The sequence below is a fragment of the Lithobates pipiens genome, unplaced genomic scaffold (genome assembly GCF_037356315.1).
Source record: "Lithobates pipiens isolate NorthernLeopardFrog02 unplaced genomic scaffold, aLitPip1_a1.2 Scaffold_8, whole genome shotgun sequence".
Classification (NCBI taxonomy): domain Eukaryota; kingdom Metazoa; phylum Chordata; class Amphibia; order Anura; family Ranidae; genus Lithobates; species Lithobates pipiens.
In genome coordinates this window covers 101,950,207-101,973,631 of record NW_027507903.1, presented here as the reverse complement: position 1 = coordinate 101,973,631, position 23,425 = coordinate 101,950,207, and the positions used below count along the sequence as shown (strand labels likewise).

The 23,425-nt window shown below is 44.2% G+C and overlaps 1 protein-coding gene across 1 annotated transcript in view; it reads left to right on the top strand.

Annotated features, from left to right (window-relative positions):
• The window catches only part of LOC143963684 (dual oxidase 1-like), a 246,905-nt gene that overhangs the window by 102,907 nt on the left and 120,573 nt on the right, over window positions 1-23,425 (top strand). Inside the window, exons 10-13 of the mRNA XM_077473400.1 lie at window positions 125-218; window positions 4,336-4,426; window positions 15,464-15,566; window positions 16,870-17,042. Of these exons, the coding sequence (XP_077329526.1) occupies window positions 125-218; window positions 4,336-4,426; window positions 15,464-15,566; window positions 16,870-17,042 (461 nt within the window). The remainder of the gene's footprint in view (window positions 1-124; window positions 219-4,335; window positions 4,427-15,463; window positions 15,567-16,869; window positions 17,043-23,425) is intronic.

Here is a 23,425-nt window from a genome sequence, read left to right as displayed (position 1 = left end):
TTAGTAGCAAGGAGAAAGTGTATTGACTTGTGTGTGCATGGCATTCAGTGTTCATTAGATGAATGTATGACACCTATACAAACATAAGATGGTACTTTGTTCATTACTGTTCTGTTCTTTAAAGGATATCACCAACACGTGGACTCAAGCGTAAGCAATGAGTTTCAAATTGTTGCTCAGTTCATATCATCGTTGGTTCCATCAGGAGTTTATGCCAGGTAAATAATAATTATCACAGATCATTACTAAAATACAAGAGAACATTTCAGGTTTACAAACCCCTGATACAGAGGCTAATGGTATACAATAATTTTTCAATCAATTTACATGTCCTTAACTAATTGCTGCCCGCGCTATAGCCGAATAACGGCTACAGAGCGGGCCTTAATTACCAGGAGGGTGTCCATGGATGTCCTCCCGAGCATGTGCTGTCTGCGGGTCATGCATGGCACGCTCTCTGATCACCAAGTCTATGAGACTCGGTTGATCACAGATCCAAGTAAGCGGTCGATCCCGGCCCCTTACCACATGATCAACTCTCAGCCAATGACAGCTGATCGCGTAATGTCAGCGTGAGGGGAAAAAAAAGCCAATCACTGGCTTCTGTCAGCAGGACATTGGTCCCTCACACAGAAAGCCGCGGCTACATTTTCTGTGCCCACCAGTGTCATCTGACAGTTCCCAATGTACAACCTACCAGTGCCACCTATCAGTGCCCAAAGTGCCACCTATTAGTACCCACAGTGCCACCCATCAATTCCCACCAGTGCTGCCAATCTCATAATCAGTGCCACAGATCAGTGCCGCCTATCAGTGTCACCTACCTGTGCCTACCAGTGCCCATCAGTGCCACCCATCAGTGATCATCAGTGCCACCTATCAGTGCCGCTTATCAGTGCCACCCATCAGTGCCACCCATCAGTGCCCATCAGTGACACCTATCAGTGATTATCAGTGCCACCTATCAGTGCTTATCAGTGCCACCCATCAGTGATCATCAGTGCCACCTATCAGTGCCGCTTATCAGTGCCATCCATCAGTGCCATCCTTTAGTGCCCATCAGTGACACCTATCAGTGCTTATCAGTGCCAGCTATCAGTGTTTATCAGTGCCACCTATCAGTGCCCATTACTGCCACCTTATCAGTATTTATCAGTGCTGCCTAACAGTGCCCATCACCACAACCTATCAGTGCCCATCACCGCAGCCTATCAGTGCCCATCAGTGCAGCCTCATCAGTGAAGGAGAAACATTACCTGTTTTCAAACTTTATGCCGCGTACACACGATCAGACTATCCGGGAAACTTAGTCTGGCGGACAAACCGCCAGAAAGTCCGCCAGACTTTCCGAACGAGCGGACCTGCCCACACACAACCGGACTTTTCCGGCTGACCAGGTCCGCTGGACTATGGTTGGAGTCCGCCGTACTTTTGAAAATTAATGGACTTGCCCACACACGGAGGAAAGCCCGTTCATTTTGAATGTGGCTCCAGATAGCTGGGACTAGTGCAGGAGGCCTTTGGCGCCGAAACTGACACGTTGCTAGCCCCGTCACCTGGTATGGACTTAAAGGGGAAACCCTACACCGAAAAAAGGCATGGGGGTCCCCCAAGGTCCATATAAGACCCTTATCCGAGCATGCAACCCAGCCGGTCAGGAAAGGGGGTATGGCCCCCCCACCCCAAAGCACCTTGTCCCCATGTTGATGAGGACAAGGGCCTCTTCCAGAAAACCCTGGCCGTTGGTTGCCGGGGTCTGCGGGCAGGCATCCTCTGGGACAAGGTGACCCTGCCATTGTCCCTAGGGCTTTGGGGTGGGCCCCCCCCACCCCAAAGCCCTCCCTTCCCCAAAGCACCCCCCATGTTGAGGGCATGCGGCCTGGTATGGCTCAGGAGGGGGGGGGCTCGCTCATCCCCATCCCCTTTCCTGACCGGCCGGGTGCTGGAAAGTCCGTTCATTTCAAAAGTCCAGCGATTTATGAGTCAAAACTACTTTCTAAGTCCGCCGGACTTTTGGGAAAAAAAAGCCTCTCTGGTCCCCCAGATAGTCCGATTGTGTGTACGCGGCATTATAACAAACTATAAAACAGTTTTTGTTTTGTTTTTTCAGAATTTTCAGTCCTTTTATGTTTTATTTAGCAAAAAAAAAAAAAAAAAACAGCAGCAATTAAATCCCACCAAAAGAAAGCTCTATCTGTGTGAAAACAATGATAACAATTTAATTTGGGTACACCGTAGCATGACCACACAATTGTCATTCAAAGAGTGACAGCACTGAAAGCTGAAAACTGGTCTGGGCAGGAAGGCGGTTTAAGTGCCCAATAAGCAAGTGGTTAATCATATGTTTAGATGAGATGACAAGTAGATATTTGAGATATAACCTGTGTTTAGATCAGATTCAGGTCAGATTCCTGGTTAATCCTGGTTTTACTCTTGTTTTATATGTTTGCCTATTTTTTCAATGTTAAACAAAAACTACAAACGATGCATATTTTGATATGTATATGTGTGTAGTGTATATATATATATATATATATATATATATATATATATATATATATTTTTTTTTTTTTTTATATGCCGTATAGAGAATATGGGATGATCAATATAAATATTTCGTTTTATATGCAGAGTTGCCTCTCTATCTAGTGGCCCATTTCATGGACTGTACAATAAGCTTTCTTAAGCCCACTTTAGTCTATAATGTATGGTAACATAAAACTTTAGGCTGAAATGCTGAGCTTAATCTGTCAATAAATAGACTGAGTATGCAACAGACCAGACAACTCCCTTGGCTAATAGATTCCCAGTTCAGATATAGGATGGTTGGCTTGATTGATGTGGTTGGACAATGCTGCTTCTGTTTTCTTACTTGAAACCCTGGAAACTGTGGGGCCCACCTGCAGTTTCCTACATCTGGTCATTTCAATGCCAAGTTTGTAGGAATCTTAAAAAGCTAAATGTAAAATGGTGGTGTTAGATGATAGAGAAAGAATGCAAATTGCTCTCTCATAGCTTGATTGATGTATCAAGAAAGCTGAAATAATATTTGTCTCTAGCATCTCTTAAACTAAACATTTTCACAGGACATAAACTAAGAGCTAAAGTTGTTAACTGAAAGCGTAAGCTGGCAAATCATGTCTTTTGACAGTGATATCCTCATTTTGCACCACCACTTTTCAGCTCCCTGCCTTACCCTACAATGTAAGAGACATATAAGGATACATAAGGGATCCCTATAGAGGTGCAGATAGTGACTTTGAGAAAGCCCACTTACCTACTTCAGCTGGTCAGTTTGCTGTGATAAAGAAGAGGTGAAGATGGCTATGGAAAGGATATGCTAAAGCCAAATTCCATGTTTACTTTCACTTTAAATACTGTAGTTTGTTTGGGGCAAGCTGGCCCAAACAAACTATTTACTTTACTAATAGATGTGCCTGCTGTCTGCACTGTATAAACTGCATGTAGCATCAGCTACATATAGTATACAGCTCTGTATTCTGGTAACAGTACGGAGACTTCCTGTTCCTGTCTGCCAGTACAGATGTCTTTCACTGCATTCTGCATTAGTACAAACATGCATACTGTTTCACATCAGGATTAAAGGGAACTCTGGTGTAAAAAAAAAATCTATTCAAGTATGTATTCAAAAAGTCTCTTCTATTGCTCTCAGCCTCCTCCAAATTCTTTTTTTCTTTGTTGCTGTGATCTATTAGAGCAGTCTTTCTCAACCTTTTTACCCCAGAGGAACCCTTGCAATTATTTTCTAGTCTCGAGGAACCCTTACTAAAACCAATTCATTGGCGGTTAGTGAAAAAAAAGGCCCTTTACATTTGTGGTCATGTGGAATAAGGCAGCCCTTACAGTGGTGGTCAAAATGCAATCCCTACAGATGGTTTAAAAGAGTGTTGGCTTCATGAAACTGGCACTACCAAGTGGCATTGACCTCAGAACTATTCAGGCACCTTAAGATAAGAGGTTAATCAGCCACAGCTCAAGGACCCCTAGAAACCTTTGGAGGAACCCTAAGGTTCCGCTGGAACCCTGGCTAAGAATGGCTGTATTAGAGAGTGCCTATGTTTGTTCTCCATAAGCCCATTGCATTCAGGAAGTAAGCCACCCTCTCTTGCTCACATCAGGGATAAACTAGAAACTGTGGACTTTAGTTTGAACGTTTAGCATCACTTTAATGTGTTCCTATTTTAGTTGTCTTAGGCAGTAGTAAGAATAATTTCATCCTTATATAAAATGTTAATTAAAATCTACTGTAATGCACAATTATTACATTTTTTGCTCACACATTTTTAAGCATTTTTTATCATTTTTGCTTTGCAGAAATAAAACATGTAATTTTGTAAATGTCACTGACTCCAATGGTGGGATATGGCCTGTTTACCGTTTGTGTGAGAGCTACACAGGAAAAGAGGTAAGAAGCTCATTTAAAGAGGCAAACTATATAATCCATGCTTTTTTCCTCCGAAGACAGCATTTCAGTTCTGGGAAGATGCAAAAGTTTCTAACTTCTTTTAGGAATCCCTACAATGATATCACTGTTTCAGAGTTTTTGATTCTGTCCATCTTGTGAAGGAAGCTCTTCATGCTACAATCTCTATTATGGGCAGAACAAGATCTCTGGTAAGGTGATGTTGCTACAGGTGGCCTGTGAGAAATAAACTAGAGTGGAAAGGATAATCTCCCCATAGAAAGTATTTTTAGACTTTTGATAGCTCTCTCAACAAATCTCTATAGTAATTTATTGAGATAACCAAAGTCAAACAAGAATAATGTTTCATTACCGCATAATCTAAAATAAATTCTGTAAACAAATATACATGTAATAACCTATACTACGTGCAAATATATAATTAAACATATAATTAAACATAATTAATTCAAGTTATCATTATGTAATTTAAACTATAAATAGTAAACAAATAAAATAAACTCTACATGTACATGCATTGGATGGAACAGTAAAAATATATCAGGTAAAATTAGTATGAAATTATATACATTTGTTGATTTATTCAGTAAGCAACAGAAGAATCTAAGTTCATATAATAACCCACATAATGTATTCTTACTGGATTCTATGTGTGCAACACTTTACACATAGTACTTTGCTTTTTGAATTCGTTTTTTTTTAGATTGTTACTTGTGAGTAGGGATGAGCTTCGTGTTCGAGTTGAACCCATGTTCGACTCGAACATCGACCGTTTGCCCGTTCGGCGAATTCCGAACATTATGGGCCGTTCGCATCAAATTCGAGTGGCGCGTCGAGCGGCACCACAGTGCATTGCTGGCTGATGATTGGCCAAGCATGCACTACGACCCGCATGCTTTGGCCAATCACAGCGCAGAAAAAATGGAGAGCCATGATTGGCCAAAGCCAGGGTGGCTTTGGGCAATTATGGCTCAGGAGGTTTAGTACACAACCCACACTATATAAGTGTGGCGGCCTTGCTTAGTGTGTTGCGTCACGGAGAGAGAGATAGACAGAGAGACAGTGTCTTTGAACTTCCTTTGAAGCTGTTGCAAGTACAGTCGGTGTATTGTACCACCTGCACAGTGTACACCTAAAGCTACCCCAATTTCTGGTGTTCTTCTGATCCTATACCACAGGCAGCTGCTGCAGCAATTACAGTCGGTGTATTGTGCCACCTGCACAGTGCACACCTAAATCTACCTCAATTGCTGGTGTTCTACTGGTCCTATACCACAGGCAGCTGTAGCAATTACAGTCGGTGTATTGTGCCACCTGCACAGTGTACACCTAAAGCTACCCCAATTGCTGGTGTTCTTCTGATCCTATACCACAGGCAGCTGCTGCAGCAATTATAGTCGGTGTATTGTGCCACCTGCACAGTGTACACCTAAAGCTAGCGCAATTGCTGGTGTTCTTCTGGTCCTAAACCACAGGCAGCTGTAGCAATTACAGTTTGTGTATAGTGCCACCTGCACAGTATACACCTAAAGCTACCCCAATTGCTGGTGTTCTGCTGGTCCTATACCACAGGCAGCTGCTGCAGAAATTACAGTCGGTATATTGTGCCACCTGCACAGTGTACACCTAAAGCTACCACAATTGCTGGTGTTCTTCTGGTCCTATACCACAGCCAGCTGTAGCAATTACAGCCAGTGTATTGTACCACCTGCACAGTGTACAGCTAAAGCTACCCCAATTGCTGGTGTTCTGCTGGTCCTATACCTCAGGCAGCTGTAGCAATTACAGTGGGTGTATTGTGCCACCTGCACAGTGTACAGCTAAAGCTACCCCAATTGCTGGTGTTCTGCTGGTCCTATACCACAGGCAGCTGCTGCAGAAATTACAGTCGGTATATTGTGCCACCTGCACAGTGTACACCTAAAGCTACCACAATTGCTGGTGTTCTTCTGGTCCTATACCACAGCCAGCTGTAGCAATTACAGCCAGTGTATTGTACCACCTGCACAGTGTACAGCTAAAGCTACCCCAATTGCTGGTGTTCTGCTGGTCCTATACCTCAGGCAGCTGTAGCAATTACAGTGGGTGTATTGTGCCACCTGCACAGTATACACCTAAAGCTACCCCAATTGCTGGTGTTCTGCTGGTCCTATACCACAGGCAGCTGCTGCAGAAATTACAGTCGGTATATTGTGCCACCTGCACAGTGTACACCTAAAGCTACCACAATTGCTGGTGTTCTTCTGGTCCTATACCACAGCCAGCTGTAGCAATTACAGCCAGTGTATTGTACCACCTGCACAGTGTACAGCTAAAGCTACCCCAATTGCTGGTGTTCTGCTGGTCCTATACCTCAGGCAGCTGTAGCAATTACAGTGGGTGTATTGTGCCACCTGCACAGTATACACCTAAAGCTACCCCAATTGCTGGTGTTCTGCTGGTCCTATACCACAGGCAGCTGCTGCAGAAATTACAGTCGGTATATTGTGCCACCTGCACAGTGTACACCTAAAGCTACCACAATTGCTGGTGTTCTTCTGGTCCTATACCACAGCCAGCTGTAGCAATTACAGCCAGTGTATTGTACCACCTGCACAGTGTACAGCTAAAGCTACCCCAATTGCTGGTTTTCTGCTGGTCCTAGACCTCAGGCAGCTGTAGCAATTACAGTGGGTGTATTGTGCCACCTGCACAGTGTACAGCTAAAGCTACCCCAATTTCTGGTGTTCTGCTGGTCCTATACCGCAGGCAGCTCCAGTAATTACAGTTGGTGTATTGTGTCATCTGCACAGTGTGCACCTAAAGCTACCCCAATTGCTGGTGTTCTTCATATCCTATACCACAGGCAGGCAGATGCAGTAATTACAGTAGGTGTGTTGTGTCATCTGCATAGTGTGCACCTAAAGCTACCCCAATTGCTGGTGTTCTGCTGATCCTATCTGCAGGCAGCTGTAGCAATTACAGTCAATGTATTGTGTCATCTTCACAGTTTGCACTTAAAGCTACCCCAATTGCTGGCGTTCTCATAGTAATAATACTACAGACAGGCAGTTGATTCGGCTAGCTGCAATATAATCAGTATATGTGCAGCTACATCTCCCTGCAGGCCATTAGTATGTCTGGAAGGCCAACAAGGAGAGGCAGACAGTCACGAGCCAATAAAAGAGGGCAAGCATGCTCTGTGTCTAGAGGCAATAATGCTGGTCATGGACATGGTGCATCCTCAGCATGTGGCCATGGGACACGCTTGTCCTTATTTTTTGACAGCTGGACAGGTTGAGCCGCAACATGCCGAAGACTTGGTAGAGGGGATGACCAAGCCGTACTAATCCTCTCTCACCTAGGCTCAGGGTACTGGTAAAGCAGCTGCCAATGTGGCCTCTTCCCTGGTCTCAATGGCATCAGTCACTCCTTCCCTAGCCCCCCCATGTCCTCCTGAGGAGTCCCCTGAACTGTTTGAACACAGTGTTGGGTACATGCTCCATGAGGATGCCCAGCATTTTGAAGGCTATGATGATGATACCCAGCTAGAGGAAGGCAGTAACGTGAGCCCCGAGAGAGGGGATGCCCAAGAAGGACAGCAATCTGGCAGCCATGTTCCCCCAACTGCAGCATACTGCCAGGTTTGGTCCAGTGATGAGGAGGGAGGGGATGATGAGGTCACTGACTCCACGTGGGTGACTGATAGGAGACAGGAGGAGGAGGTACATTTCCAATGAGGCAGGATGCCCTCCAGGGGCCAGCTTAAGGCTATCACACCGCAGAGCTCCGCCTGTGCAGGGTTCTGCCTCTGCACGTTATTCCAAAAGTTCTTTGGTGTGGGCCTTTTTTGAGACGAGTGCATCAGATCGCACCACTGCTATTTGCAACATATGTCTCAAGCATATCTCGGGAGGCCAAAACATCAGCCGCTTGGGCACCACATGCTTGACCAGACATATGTCGACCTGCCATGCAGTTCATTGGCAAGCGTACCTAAAAGAGCCACACCAAAGAGCAAAGCGGACCTCTCCTTGCTCCTCATCAGCTGGGATCTCCAACCCCACTATACCTTCAGTCCTCTCTGAAACCTGCACTGAGAGGAATGAAGGTGTAGAATTTGGTGTGTCACAGCCAAGTACTTGTGGGTAATCTGCTAGTGGTACACCGATGTCCGATTGTACCAGGCAAATTTCCCTGCCCCAGCTGCTGCACCGAAGAAAGAAGTTCACTCCCAGCCATCCACATGCCCAACGGTTGACTGCTAGCTCGGCTAAATTGCTAGCACTTCAACTGCTGCCTTTTCAGTTGGTAGACTTGGCCCCCTTCCGTGAATTTTTGCAATGTGTGGTTCCTCAGTGGCAGGTTCCCAAACGCCACTTTTTCTCATGGAAGGCGATTCCGGCTCTCTACCGGCATGTGGAAGGCAATGTCCATGCCTCGCTGGACAGGGAGGTCAGCGGTAAGGTGCATATTACCTCTGACTCATGGTCCAGCAGGCATGGACAGGGACGTTACTTATCTTTCATGGCGCATTGGTTGACTCTTCTGGCAGCTGGGAAGGATGCAGGACAAGGTGCAGTAGTGTAGGAGGTTGTTTCACCACCATGCCTCCAAAATGCTACTACTGGTGATTGTGACACACCTCTCTCCTCCACTCCCACCTCTTCTTCTTCTTCCATGGCCTCTTCCTGTGCTTTGTCTTTGGAACCAGCGGTGCTCCGTAGGCATTCAAGGGGCTACGCAAATATGCAGGCAAAAAGATGTCATGCTATGCTTGCACTGGTGTGCTTGGGGGACAGGAGCCACACTGGGGCAGAGATTCTGTCAGCACTGCAGGGTTGACGCCACGCCAGATTAAGCCAGAAATGGTGGTTTGCGACAATGGCATCAACCTCTCCACCCTCCGACAGGGACAACTGACCCATGTGCCCTGTGTGGCTCACGTCCTTAAATTGGTGGTGCAGCGATTCTTGGGCAGGTACCCGGGCTTACAGGATGTCCTGAGGCAGGCCAGGAAAGACTGTGTGCATTTCCGCTGGTCAAATAATGCCAGTGCTGGATGACCTCCAAAAGGAATTGAACCTGCCCAAGAACCGCCTAATCTGTGACATGCCCACCAGGTGGAACTCAACGTTGGCCATGCTGCAGTGGCTGCACACGCAGCAGAGGGCCATCAATGAGTACCAGCATAGGGTCAGGGGAGCTCGGTTGGATGGTGAGCAGTGACAGTGCATGCATCAGTGACACTGTCCCTCTTGTCCACCTGTTGGAGCATACGCTGCATGGAATAATGGACAGGGCACTTGAGGCAGAACAGAGGCAGGAAGAGGAGGACTTGCCTCTCAAGGCCCCCTTTATCCAGACAGTGTTCCTGCTGGCCCGCCGATCCCACAGGAAGAGGAGGAGGAGGATTGTGTCAGCATGGAGATGGAGCCTGGCACTCAGCATCAGCAACAGTCTTTTAGGGATAATTTACAGTCCCAAGAAACCCGTGGACTTGTACGTGGCTGGGAGGAGGTGGCTGCGGATCATGTCATCCTTAGTGACCCAGAGGACTCCAGACTGAATGCCTCAGCTAACCTACGTGGCATGGCCTCCCTGATCCTGCAATGCCTGCGGAAGGATTCTCATATTCATCAGATCAAGGAGAGGGATCATTACTGGCTGGCAACCCTCCTTGATCCACAGTACAAGGGTAAGGTTGCGGACCTTATCTTGCTGTTGCAGAGGGAGCAGAGAATGAGACATCTTTGGGAGGCCTTGCAGAAAGATCTGTGCAACGCGTTCCCAGAGACTGAAGGGTTACAAATTCCTGGTCCTGGATAGGGATGAGCTTTGATTTTCGAGTCAAACTCATTTTCGACTCGAACATTGCCTGTTCGCCCGTTCGTGGCAAATTCGAAAAGCCTCGCAACACCCTGTAAAAGTCTATGGGAGAAATCTAAAGTGCTAATTTTAAAGGCTTATATGCAAGTTATTGTCATAAAAAGTGTTTGAGGACCTGGGTCCTGCCCCAGGGGACATGTATCAATGCAAAATCTGACGTTTTTTCGGGAGTAGCGATTTTAATAATGCTTAAAGTGAAACAATAAAAGTGTAATATTCTTTTAAATTTTGTACCTAGGGTGTGTGTATAGTATGCCTGTAAAGGGGCGCATGTTTCCCGTACTTAGAACTGTCCCTGTACAAAGTGTAATTTCTGCAGGAAAAAAAGTCATTTAAAAGCACTCGCGGCTATAATGAGTTGTCGTCTCCCTGTAATACAGAGAACAGTCATTGAAAGTCATTGATAAAAAAAAAATGCGTGGGGTTCGCGCCAATTTCAATTACCAGGCCCTTCAGGTCTGGTATGGATATTAAGGGGAACCCCGCATCAATTTTTTTTTTTTAAAGTGACGTGCGGTTTCCCCCAAATATCCATACTGTCTGGTATGGATTTTAAGGGGAACTCCTCGCCAAATTAAAAAAAAATCCATACCAGACCCTTTATCCGAGCGTGCAACCTTGCAGGCCACAGGAAAAGAGGGGGGGATGAGAGCGCGCCCCCCCCGAACCGTACCAGGCCACATGCCCTCAACATTGGGAGGAAGCTTTGGGGGTCTGTGACCGCTCAAAGCACCATGCCCCCATGTTGATGGGGACAAGGGCCTCATCCCCACAACCCTGACCGTTGGTTGTGGTGGTCTGCGGGCATGGGGCTTATCAGAATCTGGAAGCCCCCTTCAACAAGGGGACCCCTAGATACCACCCCCCCTGTTTGAAATGGGAACGGGTACATTGTACCCCTACCATTTCACAAAGAAGGTGTAAACAATTGTTAAAAAAGACACAGACACTGTTGGGTCCTGTTAAGTCCTTTATTAAAAAATAAAAAAATAAAAAAAAGATTCCAGCGGTGGTAATCCACTCTTGGTGGGATCCAGCGATGGATGATCTCTCCCCATGACATCCAGCGCAGCGCTTCCTGTCTCCACCGGAGACACCGCAGGAATCCCGGCAGCCTGACAGGTCTTAGCTGAGGAGGACGGGGCCACCTGTCACCTGACCCCACCCCCCTGACGCAAGGGTAAACCCAGGCTTCCCCAGTGACGTGCGGGTGACCCCGCCCCCCCTAACGCAAGGGGAAACCTGCTTTACATCAGCGGGGGCGGGGTCATCCGTGCATCAATATAATGATCTGGGGGTCCACTTGTTAAAGGAGGCTTCCAGATTCTGATAAGCCCCCCACCCCCAGACCCCCACAACCACCGGCCTGGGTTGTGGGGATGAGGCCCTTGTCCCCATCAACATGGGGACATGGTGCTTTGAGGGGTCACGGACCCCCAAAGCATCCTCCCAATGTTGAGGGCGCGTGGCCTGGTACGGTTCAGGAAGGGGATGCTCTCTTGCCCCCCTATTTTCCTGTGGCCTGTCAGGTTGCATGCTCGGATAGGGTCTGGTATGGATTTTTGGGGGGAACTCCACGCCATTTTTTTTAAAAAAATTGGCGTGGAGTTCTAAAGTTCACACAAATTTTAGGTCTGTTCGCAGGTTCTGGGCCCAAGATCGATCCTCTGGGCCGAAACCTTTCCAATGAACAAGATATTGTAAGGAATTGCGCACTCATCTGGAATCAAGAATAAATGCCACTTCATAATCTCGATTGTCCAACACATGCACAGGTTCTGGTTCATTTACTTGGAGGCTGGAATGAACAGGTTTCAACAATGAAACATGAAAGACATTTGGAATGCGCATGAATGGGGGAAGTTTTAATCTGAAGGACACAGGATTAACAATCTCCGAAATTGGGACCGGCCCAATGAATTTTGGGCCAAGCTTTTTAGATGGAACATGCAGGGACAGATTCCTAGATGATAGCCACACTTTGTCACCAACTTTATATCCTGGTTCCTTTGAGTGCCTCTTGTCAGCCATTTTCTTAAAAGTCTGCACAGAGTGAGAAATAGCACGATTTACATCAGACCAGATTTTGGAGAAGTTTTCAATCGTGGTGTTGGCATCTGGAACATCAGAGGGCAGAAGATCAAAGGAACACACACACGAGGATGCAACCCGTAAACGCAAAAGAAAGGAGAGTTAACTGAAGATGTGCTGGCATAATTATTAAAGGCAAACTCTGCCCATGGAAGGATGTTGACCCACTCCACCTCATCTTTAGCCATCAGACAACGTACCTCTAGAGTCTGATTAGTCCTTTCTGTTCGGCCATTTGTCTCAGGATGATATGCTGAAGAATATGATAATTTAATCCCCAGCTGAGAGCAAAGGGCCTTCCAAAACTGGCCTATAAACTGAGAGCCACGGTCTGAGACAATGTTAATTGGTGTCCCATGGAGCCTGAAAACATGTTTAATGAATAAAGATGCCAGTTCTTTAACAGATGGAAGTTTCGGAAGTGGAACAAAGTGGGCCATCTTACTGAACCTGTCTACCACCACCCAGATCGTGGAACATCCCTGGGACAGAGGCAAGTCAGTAATAAAGTCCATAGATAAATGGCTCAGGGACAGGTAGGTATTGGTAGAGGACGTAGGAGACAAGGGGGGTTAGATGTACTGCTCTTGCTTCTGGCGCAAACTTCACAGGCCTGGACGAAGGCTAACACAACCTGCCTAATCGATGGCCACCAGAGGTTGCGAGAGATAATCTCAAAAGTTTGTTTAAACCCCGGATGTGCTGCAGGTTGTACACTGTTTTACAAGCTGTATACTCACTACTTTACATTGTAGCAAAGTGGCATTTCTTCAGTGTTGTCACATGAAAAGATATAATAAAATATTTACAAAAATGTGAGGGGTGTACTCACTTTTGTGAGATACTATATTTTGTAATTGTTAGTTTGTTTTCTCAAACTTTAGAAATTGTTTTATAGATGGAGGCGGTCCCAATGAGCTATTTTCCTAAAATTATAAAAAATATGTTTTTGTTCTTCCAAAATGCATTCAAAGACTGCCCACAGGGTGAAATAAATGGCGTAAAAAACATCGATCGACCCACCTACTTCTAGTGCATCAGAACTTTAAAGGTTCCTTCCTGTAGAAGTGCATGCCCGGTGCTGATGGAAAATATGAATTAGTATAGACAGACCCAGACCACTATGAAAGCAGTCCTCCAGTCAAGGGTATACCAACAGACGTGTCCCGTTTCCTGAGATTCTGTTGCTCAGGACTAGAGAAGGAACCATAAAAAAAAATAAAAAATGACAACTAAAGAAGTTGCAGACAGTCAAGCAGATTGGGTCGTATTTATGTAGTCATGAATAAGGTTGAATCTGCAAACAATATATGTATCTACTCCTCCTAACTATGACCTTACTTGAAAGCCTCAAATTCCTAATTTATAATGAGAACCTCAAAATGGTTTAGTTGTCAGCAGCAAAGGGTGAATTTTGTGCTGAGACAAGATCCTTTGGCACTTAAGAAAATAAAATGGCAAAGTGACCCCATGCAAGCAGCGACAATGCCTGCAGAGGGAGGAGGAAGGTTGTTAACCCTTTATGCTCTGCTCATTTAGTGTAATCACCGCATGAGCAGAGAGAGGGATGTGAGCTATCTACTGACAGCTTACACCTCACAAGACAAAGTCACACCTGGCAGGTATCTCTGACAGTTTTTATATGGAAAACTACAGTATTGCCTCTGTTAAAGTGGAAGCAAAGTTCATTTTTTAACCTGTAACCAAAGGGAAAGCCTACAATAAGGCTTACCTGTAGGTACAGTCAATATCTCCTAATCTTGCACTGTTTAGGACATATTTACACAGGATTCAGCCAGTGACATCACTGGCATATGCGCTTTGAAGGGACAGCATATCCGTGGGGTACCTTCAGAGCTACGTAGCGGAATAGGGGCTCCAGCACATCATCATGGCCCTGGTTGTAACCTGAAAGGAAGACCAGGTGAAGGTGGAAGTGTGGGGAGCAGTGATAGCGCTGCGCTTGAGGCCTCTGTGTTCATGTAAGTCTGTCATAATGTGCTAGTATGCTGTGCATATTAGTACATTATGACTTAAACCTGCACGGTGGCTGATTTTTTTTTTGTTGCGGTTTACTACTACTTTAAATTTAGGGCAGACCTGTGGTAGTATTCAGTATCACTCTGAAATAGGATCTGCTGTAGGTGATGTAGATATAACAGGTCTATCTGCTTAGTTAATGTAGCACATGCCACTCCGGACAGTTTCCTGCACCGCTGTATGGAAGCAGGACACGTAATCCTGGTTTGTTTGAGAATGAATTTCTTCACAGCACAAGCAGCCAACAAGATCATTTGGGGCTTGTTTGAAAGATCTTTTATTGTGGTATTGTGGGAATTGTGTGAACCCAACTAGTCTATGTAGTTAGAGCAACTAACAAAATAATCTTATGCAAAAATATTGATTGTAAACAATACAGTGCCCGTGAACTCATCTGTAACCCTTAGTTAGTAGAAGCTCATCATTCATAAAAATGAGAAATGGACTGAAAATTATCAAGTACTATTATACTGATTTATGGGTAGGCTTTTTATGCTTAGATACTATTAGGCTGCTTTCACACTGGGGCGGGAGCAGCGTCGGCGGTAAAGCGCCGCTATTTTTAGCGGCGCTTTACCGTCGTTTTAGCGGCGGTGTGCGGGCGCTAGCGGGGTGGTTTTAACCCCCGCTAGCGGCCGAAAAGGGGTTAAACCCGCCCGCAAAGCGCCGCCGCAGCGGCGCTTTGCCGGCGGTATTGCCGCGGTGTCCCATTGATTTCAATGGGTAGGAGCGGTATAGGAGCGGTGAATACACTGCTCCTTCACCGCTGCAAAGATGCGGCTAGCAGGACTTTTTTCACCGTCCTGCCAGCGCATCGCTCCAGTGTGAAAGCCCTCCGGCTTTCACACTGGAGTTAAAGGGGCCCGTTTTTTTCAGGCGTTACACAGGCGCTATTTTTAGCGCTGTAACGCCTGAATACCGCCCCAGTGTGAAAGCAGCCTTAGAGTTTAGAAATAGTGTTCAGTTTTTGTGTTCTTTAATATTATGTTATTTTATCCGTCTTTATCAATATTATCACAGAGTCAACAAATGCCGACAGCCCAAGATGTTGAAGCATTGTTGTTTGGAATGGCTTCACAGATTGCTGAAAATGAAGATAGCATTGTTGTTGAAGATTTAAGAGGTGTGAGACAATATTTTGTATTGAGGTGTTTATAGTGCTGGATATAAGCACATACAATGATAAGTACTTTGCTGTTTGTACTATTGCTATTAGCATATCATTACTTGCAGATCTTGTAAATATAGCCTGTCCTTAGTTTTCAGGTGTATAGCTTAAAGGGTAACTCCACTTTTGTGGGGAAAAAATAGCAAATAAAAACAAATATTATAGCACATACAATTGTGGCTCAAGTCATATTGTAGTTGAATGTTATTAAAAAATGACCTTTCCTTTTCAATCTGAAACTGTGTAATTTTCGGTAAAATGCAGTATGGCTACCTGGAGGTGTTCTGTACACAGAATGTGTACAGAACGCCCCCATAAACCATAATTTACTGCTTGTGTGATTGGCTCACTGATTTTCGGAAATGTCTGTATGTCAGATATGAGGCGTCCGCTGCAACAAAAATTACATTTTTTGGTAAGACACTCCCAATACAAATTCATATCTAAAGGGATGCAGACCCTGCCGTTTTCCTCATTAGAGCCCTGCAAGTGCAACAGCTAGTTAATAATTAAGAAACCACTCCCATTTGAGTCACTTGACACATGGACACAATCAAACAGGTTTCTTCAGAATAACAAAAGGTAGGAATCTGCCACAGTTTGTTATAATTCCTGCAATTTACAAAGATCGCCCAGAGGGGAATGTTTTTTTCTCAACAAAAGTGGAATTATTCTTTAAATTCATTAGTGAATGTATCCAGTAAGATATACTTACTTTTTCTTGTACCACTGGGTGTGTGAATTTTTGCTACCAGTGATAGTAAAAGTGAGATCGCCATTTAAACTCATCAGTTGACTGATTTTAAACCAGGGAAGTGAATATTCATTGGGTGGCGATGGTAATGATATCCTCTCCACTATTATTTCATGTTCCAATCTGTTTATTACGTTTTCAACATGTACAGGGAAATAAAGAGTCACATAAGAAAAAAACAAAACACAAGAACATATCAAAATAGACAATCAGTGCAGGACAGCAAACAGCAGCATCTAGCAGTCTGTTACCTGCTAGTATGATAAGGAATTAAATAGACCGTGCCCTGACTTGCAAGGTGATTTCTCAGAGCAGAGCATTTTACTATTATTTTAGTGATTGTTCCTTTAAGTGCACCTTTATAATTAGAATTACAGTAGGCATTGATTCAATGGGCATCTAAATCAGTGGGAGGATATAGGTGACCACAGCAGATATTACACAAAACACATTGCAGTGACATGCATGAGTAAATTGATTTTTAATAATTATTTTGCATAACAGACTACTGGTATGGATCTTTCAAATATTCCCGGACTGATTACATATCCTACAGCATTCAGAGAGGCCGGGACTTTGGACTTTGCTGTTATAACCATGGAAGAGAATACTTTGGACTGACACCTGTTACAAGTTGGGAGGAGATTAATCCAAGACTGTATCGGATAAATAGGCAGGTTGGTATATTCTAGATGTTGAATATAAATTCATGTCTGCAGATTATGCATAAGACTTAGTAAACCAACCCGCCTGTAACTATGTAACATTTGGTAAGGTTGGTTAGGTTGGTAAAGAACAATTAGCAGAACTCATCAAAATAAAACATAACTTGCACTAGGCCAAGTGACTTGATAACACATGGTTCAGCTTAGGGGATGCATATTGATGGAAAATGTTACTCTACTGAGTGACAGCCTTTTATACCTATGCTTTCCTACACAGATTTTTAATGCAGATACAGCAATGATTTTTTTAATGTATTTTTTGTAAAAAAAATAATAATAATTATATAGGATTTCGTACATTGCTTATGTAGTTATTTCGATTTTTTGTTGAATTTGAGCAACACAAGTTTAACATGGACGTCTGCATTTTGGCAACGATGGCTGTTCAGTAATTATGGAATTAGTGACATTGCCTTTTTATTTTTAAGTAACAAAAGCTGTTTCAAATGTGTTTAACTGGATCTGGGTGTTTTACAGACCGTCTGTTTAATACAGACCCCACCTGCCTGTTACACTGGAATTTTTATCTCACAGCCACAGGGTTAGGATCACACAGACTCTTTTCATGCCTCAAGTTCTGCCGGACCAGAATATCTTTATGCTCTCCTACTAAAATATCCTGCATGTCTGATAAAATCAGTGTTTCTCAACGACTTTCACACTAGGATGATGCAGCAATTATCAGCTCAGTGAATAACTTTCACCAAACTTTTAATTACACTACTACTATAAAAATTCTCATCTGATACTGCCCATATTATAAACAACTACTCATCTAATTTTTTTTTTTTTTTTAATGGGTAGAAGTAGAACAACTACTTATAATGACCAATAAATAATGCAAACTTGGTCAAATCCATATCAAGCCAACTGCCCATGCAGGGAAAAGCTATAGGTTCACTTTGGTGGTAGATTTGCCAGTTGCTTGTGTCTTCCTTCCTTTGGCTTTTCTGTCACTCAGATTGTCCAGCTGAAGGTCAAGAAATGAAACCATATGTAAGGTGCAAGTCATTACTTGTAAAATGAACAAAGACTAAAAGGACTTGTTTTTCTTTAAGAGAAACAAGAATAGCATATAGAATTTCTGTATTGTATCCTCCTAAAGTTTATCTAAACAGAAAAACAAACATTTTAGTTATTGTGATTTGCTAATCCTTAGATGTGGTAGTTGTATTCATTTTAAATATTTCAGATTTTTTTTTGTTTTTGTTTTTTCATCTGATAATCTTAATGAATAACACATTTTCTTTCCTGTGTTGGCTCTGCACACTCACTCAACTGTATTTATAGAGGCAGGCATGATTGTTACCCAGATTGGGATTAAAACATGTCTTCCTTTGCTCATCTTCATTGCATAAGCAATGGCAGGATTGATTAGATGTTCTAGCAGTGGAGGCACTAACACAGCCCCCCCCCCCACCATGACCCGCTGTCCTTACCTTGGATGCGGGTGGTGAGAGCGTGGCAGGCTCACGAGGGAGGAGACACTGTGGAGCAGCTTCCACAGTGTCTCCTCTCTCCTCCTCCCGATGCTAGGCGTTCAATATAATCGCCTGACGTTTTGGCCAATCGGGAAACAGGTTTCATACCTGCTTCCCGATTGGCTGGGAGGAGGATCAGTGTTGCAACAGCAAATTTTCATTTACTGTTGTAACACACCTTGGTGGGCTCCAGACGCAATGCTCTGCTTCCCGAGTCCACCCTATTATGAAGCCTATTAGAGCCTATGACTCTAAGCAGGTTCTTCAAAAAAAAACCTTGGCCGCTCTAATTCATATGCCAGGTGACCCGAAAGGGGCCGGACACATGAATAGGGGCAGCAGTGACGGCCATGGTTAGATTCATGCTATGCATAAATCTATCCACTGCATATAGGGGGTGGAGAGGATAGGGGGGCAATGCCCTGGTGACCCTAATGGATGGGCCACCCCTGCATTCTATAAGATACAATTGTTCTCCAGTTAATTTCACAGGAAGTTGCAAGGACATTACATTTCTGGGAAGATCAACAGATATTTACCGTGTTTTCTGAAAACATTCTAAGGCCGCGTACACACGGGCGGATTGTCTGCCCAACCAAGTTCGTCAGACAATCCGACAGACAGTCCATCCAACATTTGAATGAACGGACTTGACCACACACGATGAACAAACAGTCCGCTGAAAGCTTGCGCGATGACATGTACAGCACGTACGACGGGACTAGAAAAACGACATCCAATACACTGCAATGCAACCTTCGGCCGTGTAAATCCTTTCTGAGCATGCGCCATACTTAGTCCGTCCAACTTGCCTACACACGAGCGGACTGTCAGCTGAAACCAAGTTTGGACGGACAAAACCAAGTTTGGACGGACAAAATTACGGAAATTCCGAAAGACTTAGTCCGTCAGACTGTCCGCTGAAAAAGTCCGCTGAAGCCCACACACGAGCGGATTGTCCGCTGAAACACGGTTCAGCGGACTAAGTTGGGCAGACAATCCGCCCGTGTGTACGCGGCCTTAGCCTAAAAAGCACATCTAAAGACTGGTAAACTGCAAGATTTTACATATTTGTATTTGGGATTTGATACCTTTTAAGAGATTGAGATTTAGGGCCTAGAACCTTTTTATGGTTCTTAGAATACTGACACTACCTACTAGAGCATTACCTAAAAGAAATATAACCAATCTTAAGCTAAAAGGAATATACCATTGTACGTAGAGGTCTACTAAGAGCTTAATCAATTGGGCCTACAAAACACTAAAAGGTGTTGTGCCTGTATAGAAAAGTGAATGTTCATTTAGCTTAGAAAATAAGGTGACAATGGGGTTGATTTACTAAACCTGGAGAATGCAAAATCTGGTGGAGATCTGCATAGAAACCAATCAGCTTCCAGGAGTATATTGTGAAAGCTTAATTGAACAAGCTGAAGTGAGAAGCTGATTGGCAACCATGCACAGCTGCATCAAATGTTTTTCTCTCTACTTTTAGTACGGTACATAAACCCCACTGTGTTCCTTTAGAATGCCCGATAGTGTGCAAAGGAAATGAAAAAAAAACAAACAGAATTTTCACTTGCATGTGATTATAGGATTGAAGTGAACACCGCTTCACCTTAAACCTGTATTGTCACTGTCACCCATGTTTGCCAGTTGATACATTATCACTATCAGTAGACATCAAGTGTATGTTAAGAAGCTGGAGAAGATGAACAGCGCTGAGATTAACAAAAAAAAATATATATATATATATATATGTATGTATTTTTTTTTTTGTAGAATTGAAAAAAAAAATGGAAATTTGCACGATAAATAATGCTTTAGCAAAAGAAATATCACCAAGTTGGCATTTACAGTGGCTTGAAAAAGTATGTATACACCTTTGAATTTTACAAATTTTTTCATGTTACAACCAAAAACATAAATGTATTTTATCAGGATTTTATGTGATAGACCAACACAAAGTGGTACATAATTTTGAAGTGGAAGGAAATTTATATTCAGTCCCCTTTACTCTGATACCCCTATCTAAATTCTAATGGAACCAATTGCCTTCAGAAGTCACCTAATTAGTAAATAAAGTCCACCTGTGTGTAATTTAATCTCACTATAAATACAGCTCTTCTAAGAAGCCTCAGAGGTTTGTTAGAGAACCTTAGTGAACAAACAGCATCATGAAGGCCAAGGAACACATCAGACAGGTCAGGTATAAAGTTGTGGGGAAGTTTAAAGCAGGGTCAGGTTATAAAAAAATATCCCAAGCTTTGAACATCATATCCTACAGCATTCAGAGAGGCCGGGACTTTGGACTTTGCTATTATAACCATGGAAGAGAATACTTTGGACTGACACCTGTTACAAGTTGGGAGGAGATTAATTCAAGACTGTATCAGATAAATAGGCAGGTTGGTATATGCTAGATTTTGAATATAAATTCATGTCTGCAGATTATGCATAAGACTTAGTAAACCAACCCGCCTGTAACTATGTAACATTAGGTTGGTAAAGAACAATTAGCAGAACACATGAGCTCATCAAAATAAAACATAACTTGCACTAGGCCAAGTGACCTGATAACACATGGTTCAGCTTAGGGGATGCATATTGATAGAAAAATGTTACTCTACTGAGTGTCAGCCTTCTACAGATATGCTTTCCTACACAGTTTTGTAATGCAGATACAGCAATGATGTTTGTTTGTTTTTTTTGTCCTTTTTTATGTATTTTTTGTAAAAAAAAAAAACATTTTTATATAGGATTTTGTACATTGCTTATGTAGTTATTTTGATTTCTGTTGAATTTGAGCAACTCAAGTTTAACATGGACGTCTGCATTTTGGCAACGATGGCTGTTCAGTAATTATGGAATTAGTGACATTCCCTTTTTATTTTTAAGTAATAAAAGCTGTTTCAAATGTGTTTAACTGGATCTGGGTATTTTACAGTCCGTCTGTTTAATACAGACCCGAAAACTGATTTTTATCTCACAGCCACAGGATTAAGATCACACAGACTCTTTTCATGCCTCAAGTTCTGCCGGACCAGAATATCTTTAGTAGTGATGGACGAACTTCCGACGGGACGTTTCGCGAAAGCGAAATGCGAACGGACTCAAACGTTCGCGAAACCGAACGTTCGCCGCGGGCCCCATTGACTTCAATGGGAGGCGAACTTTGCAAACCTTCATGTCGAATTTGCGGCCACGTGGTAATTATTAGGGGGTAAAACGTAGTCCCACCATCTGGACAATGACATAATACATGTATGAGGTGAATTTGGGATCGATAACTACAAGCATTTTTATTTTATTTGGGAAATTGTTCTAACAATTCAGGACTATGGAGCTAATGAAGGCAATGGAGGAGAGGGAAGGTCAGGGACCAGGGTAGGCAAAGAAGAGGGTGCAGGAGATGATCACCAGCAGCGTGACATACCGGAATGACACATGCACCGTGATAGAGGCATCTGACAGCAGCACCGTAATACAGAGCACTGACAGCAGCACCGTGACATACAGCGCTGACAGCAGCACCGTGACATACAGCGCTGACAGCAGCACCGTGACATACAGCGCTGACAGCAGCACCGTGACATACAGCGCTGACAGCAGCACCGTGACATACAGCGCTGACAGCAGCACCGTGACATACAGCGCTGACAGCAGCACCGTGACATACAGCGCTGACAGCAGCACCGTGACATACAGCGCTGACAGCAGCACCGTGACATACAGCACTGACAGCAGCACCGTAAGCAGCCCCAGGAGGAAGTCAGCACAGCACAGGGATGGTGTGATCCCCTCATAATAAGAACCCCCAGGAGGAAGTCAGCACAGCACAGGGATAGTGTGATCCCTTCATAATAAGAACCCCCAGGAGGAAGTCAGCACAGCACAGGGATATCATAAGCAGCCCCAGTAGAAATATGACACCGCTCAACCTCTTCAAAGAGGAGGGTAGGGGCATATAGTACGGTGTGCTTTTTTGGGTCAAGGAAGTGAGCCAAATGAATTAAGAAGGTCTGTGTGCTTGATTAAAAAAATAGTTTATAGACATATACATGGTCTACTGGTCACATGTGTTGAATTCCTCCGAGATCCATGCCTCATTCATTTTTAGAAATGTGAGGTAGTTAACACTGTCGTGAGCTAGGCGAGTACGCTTATCGGTCACAATCCCCCCTGCTGCGCTGAACGTCCTTTCGGACAGGACACTGGATGAGGGGCAAGCCAACAGTTCGATTGCAAATTGGGCAAGCTCTGGCCAGAGGTCAAGCCTGCCCACCCAGTAGTCTAGGGGTTCATCACTCCTCAGAGCGTCCACATCGGCCGTTAACCCAATGTAGTCGGACACCTGACGGTCTAGGCGTTCCCTGATGCTGGATCCGGATGACACCTGTCGATGGGTCGGCTGAAAGAATGACCTCATATCCGAAGTCACCAACACATCTTCAAACCGGCCTCTTCTTGCAGGCGCTGTTGGATTGGTACCCGCAAATCCTTCTCTGGGAGTGGGAATTGCTCCTCTGCCAGCGCACGCAAAAGCAGAATGCAGCATTTCTCGAAGCAAGGCCTGGAAGTGCTGCATTCTGACAGCCCTCTGCGACGGCGGTAACATTTCCGCCATTTTGTGTTTGTACCGGGGGTCTAAGTACGTTGCCACCCAGTACTGGTCCTTGACCCTCATGCTTTTTATACGGGGGTCCCTATTAAAACACTGGAGCATGAAGGCCCCCATTTGCACTAAAGTGGAAGCGGTGTGGTGGCCTGGCTCCTGCTCATCATCCAGGATAATGTCGTCCTCTTCATTCTCCTCTCCCCATCCTCGCACAACAGGGATCCCAGAAAGGTTTAAAG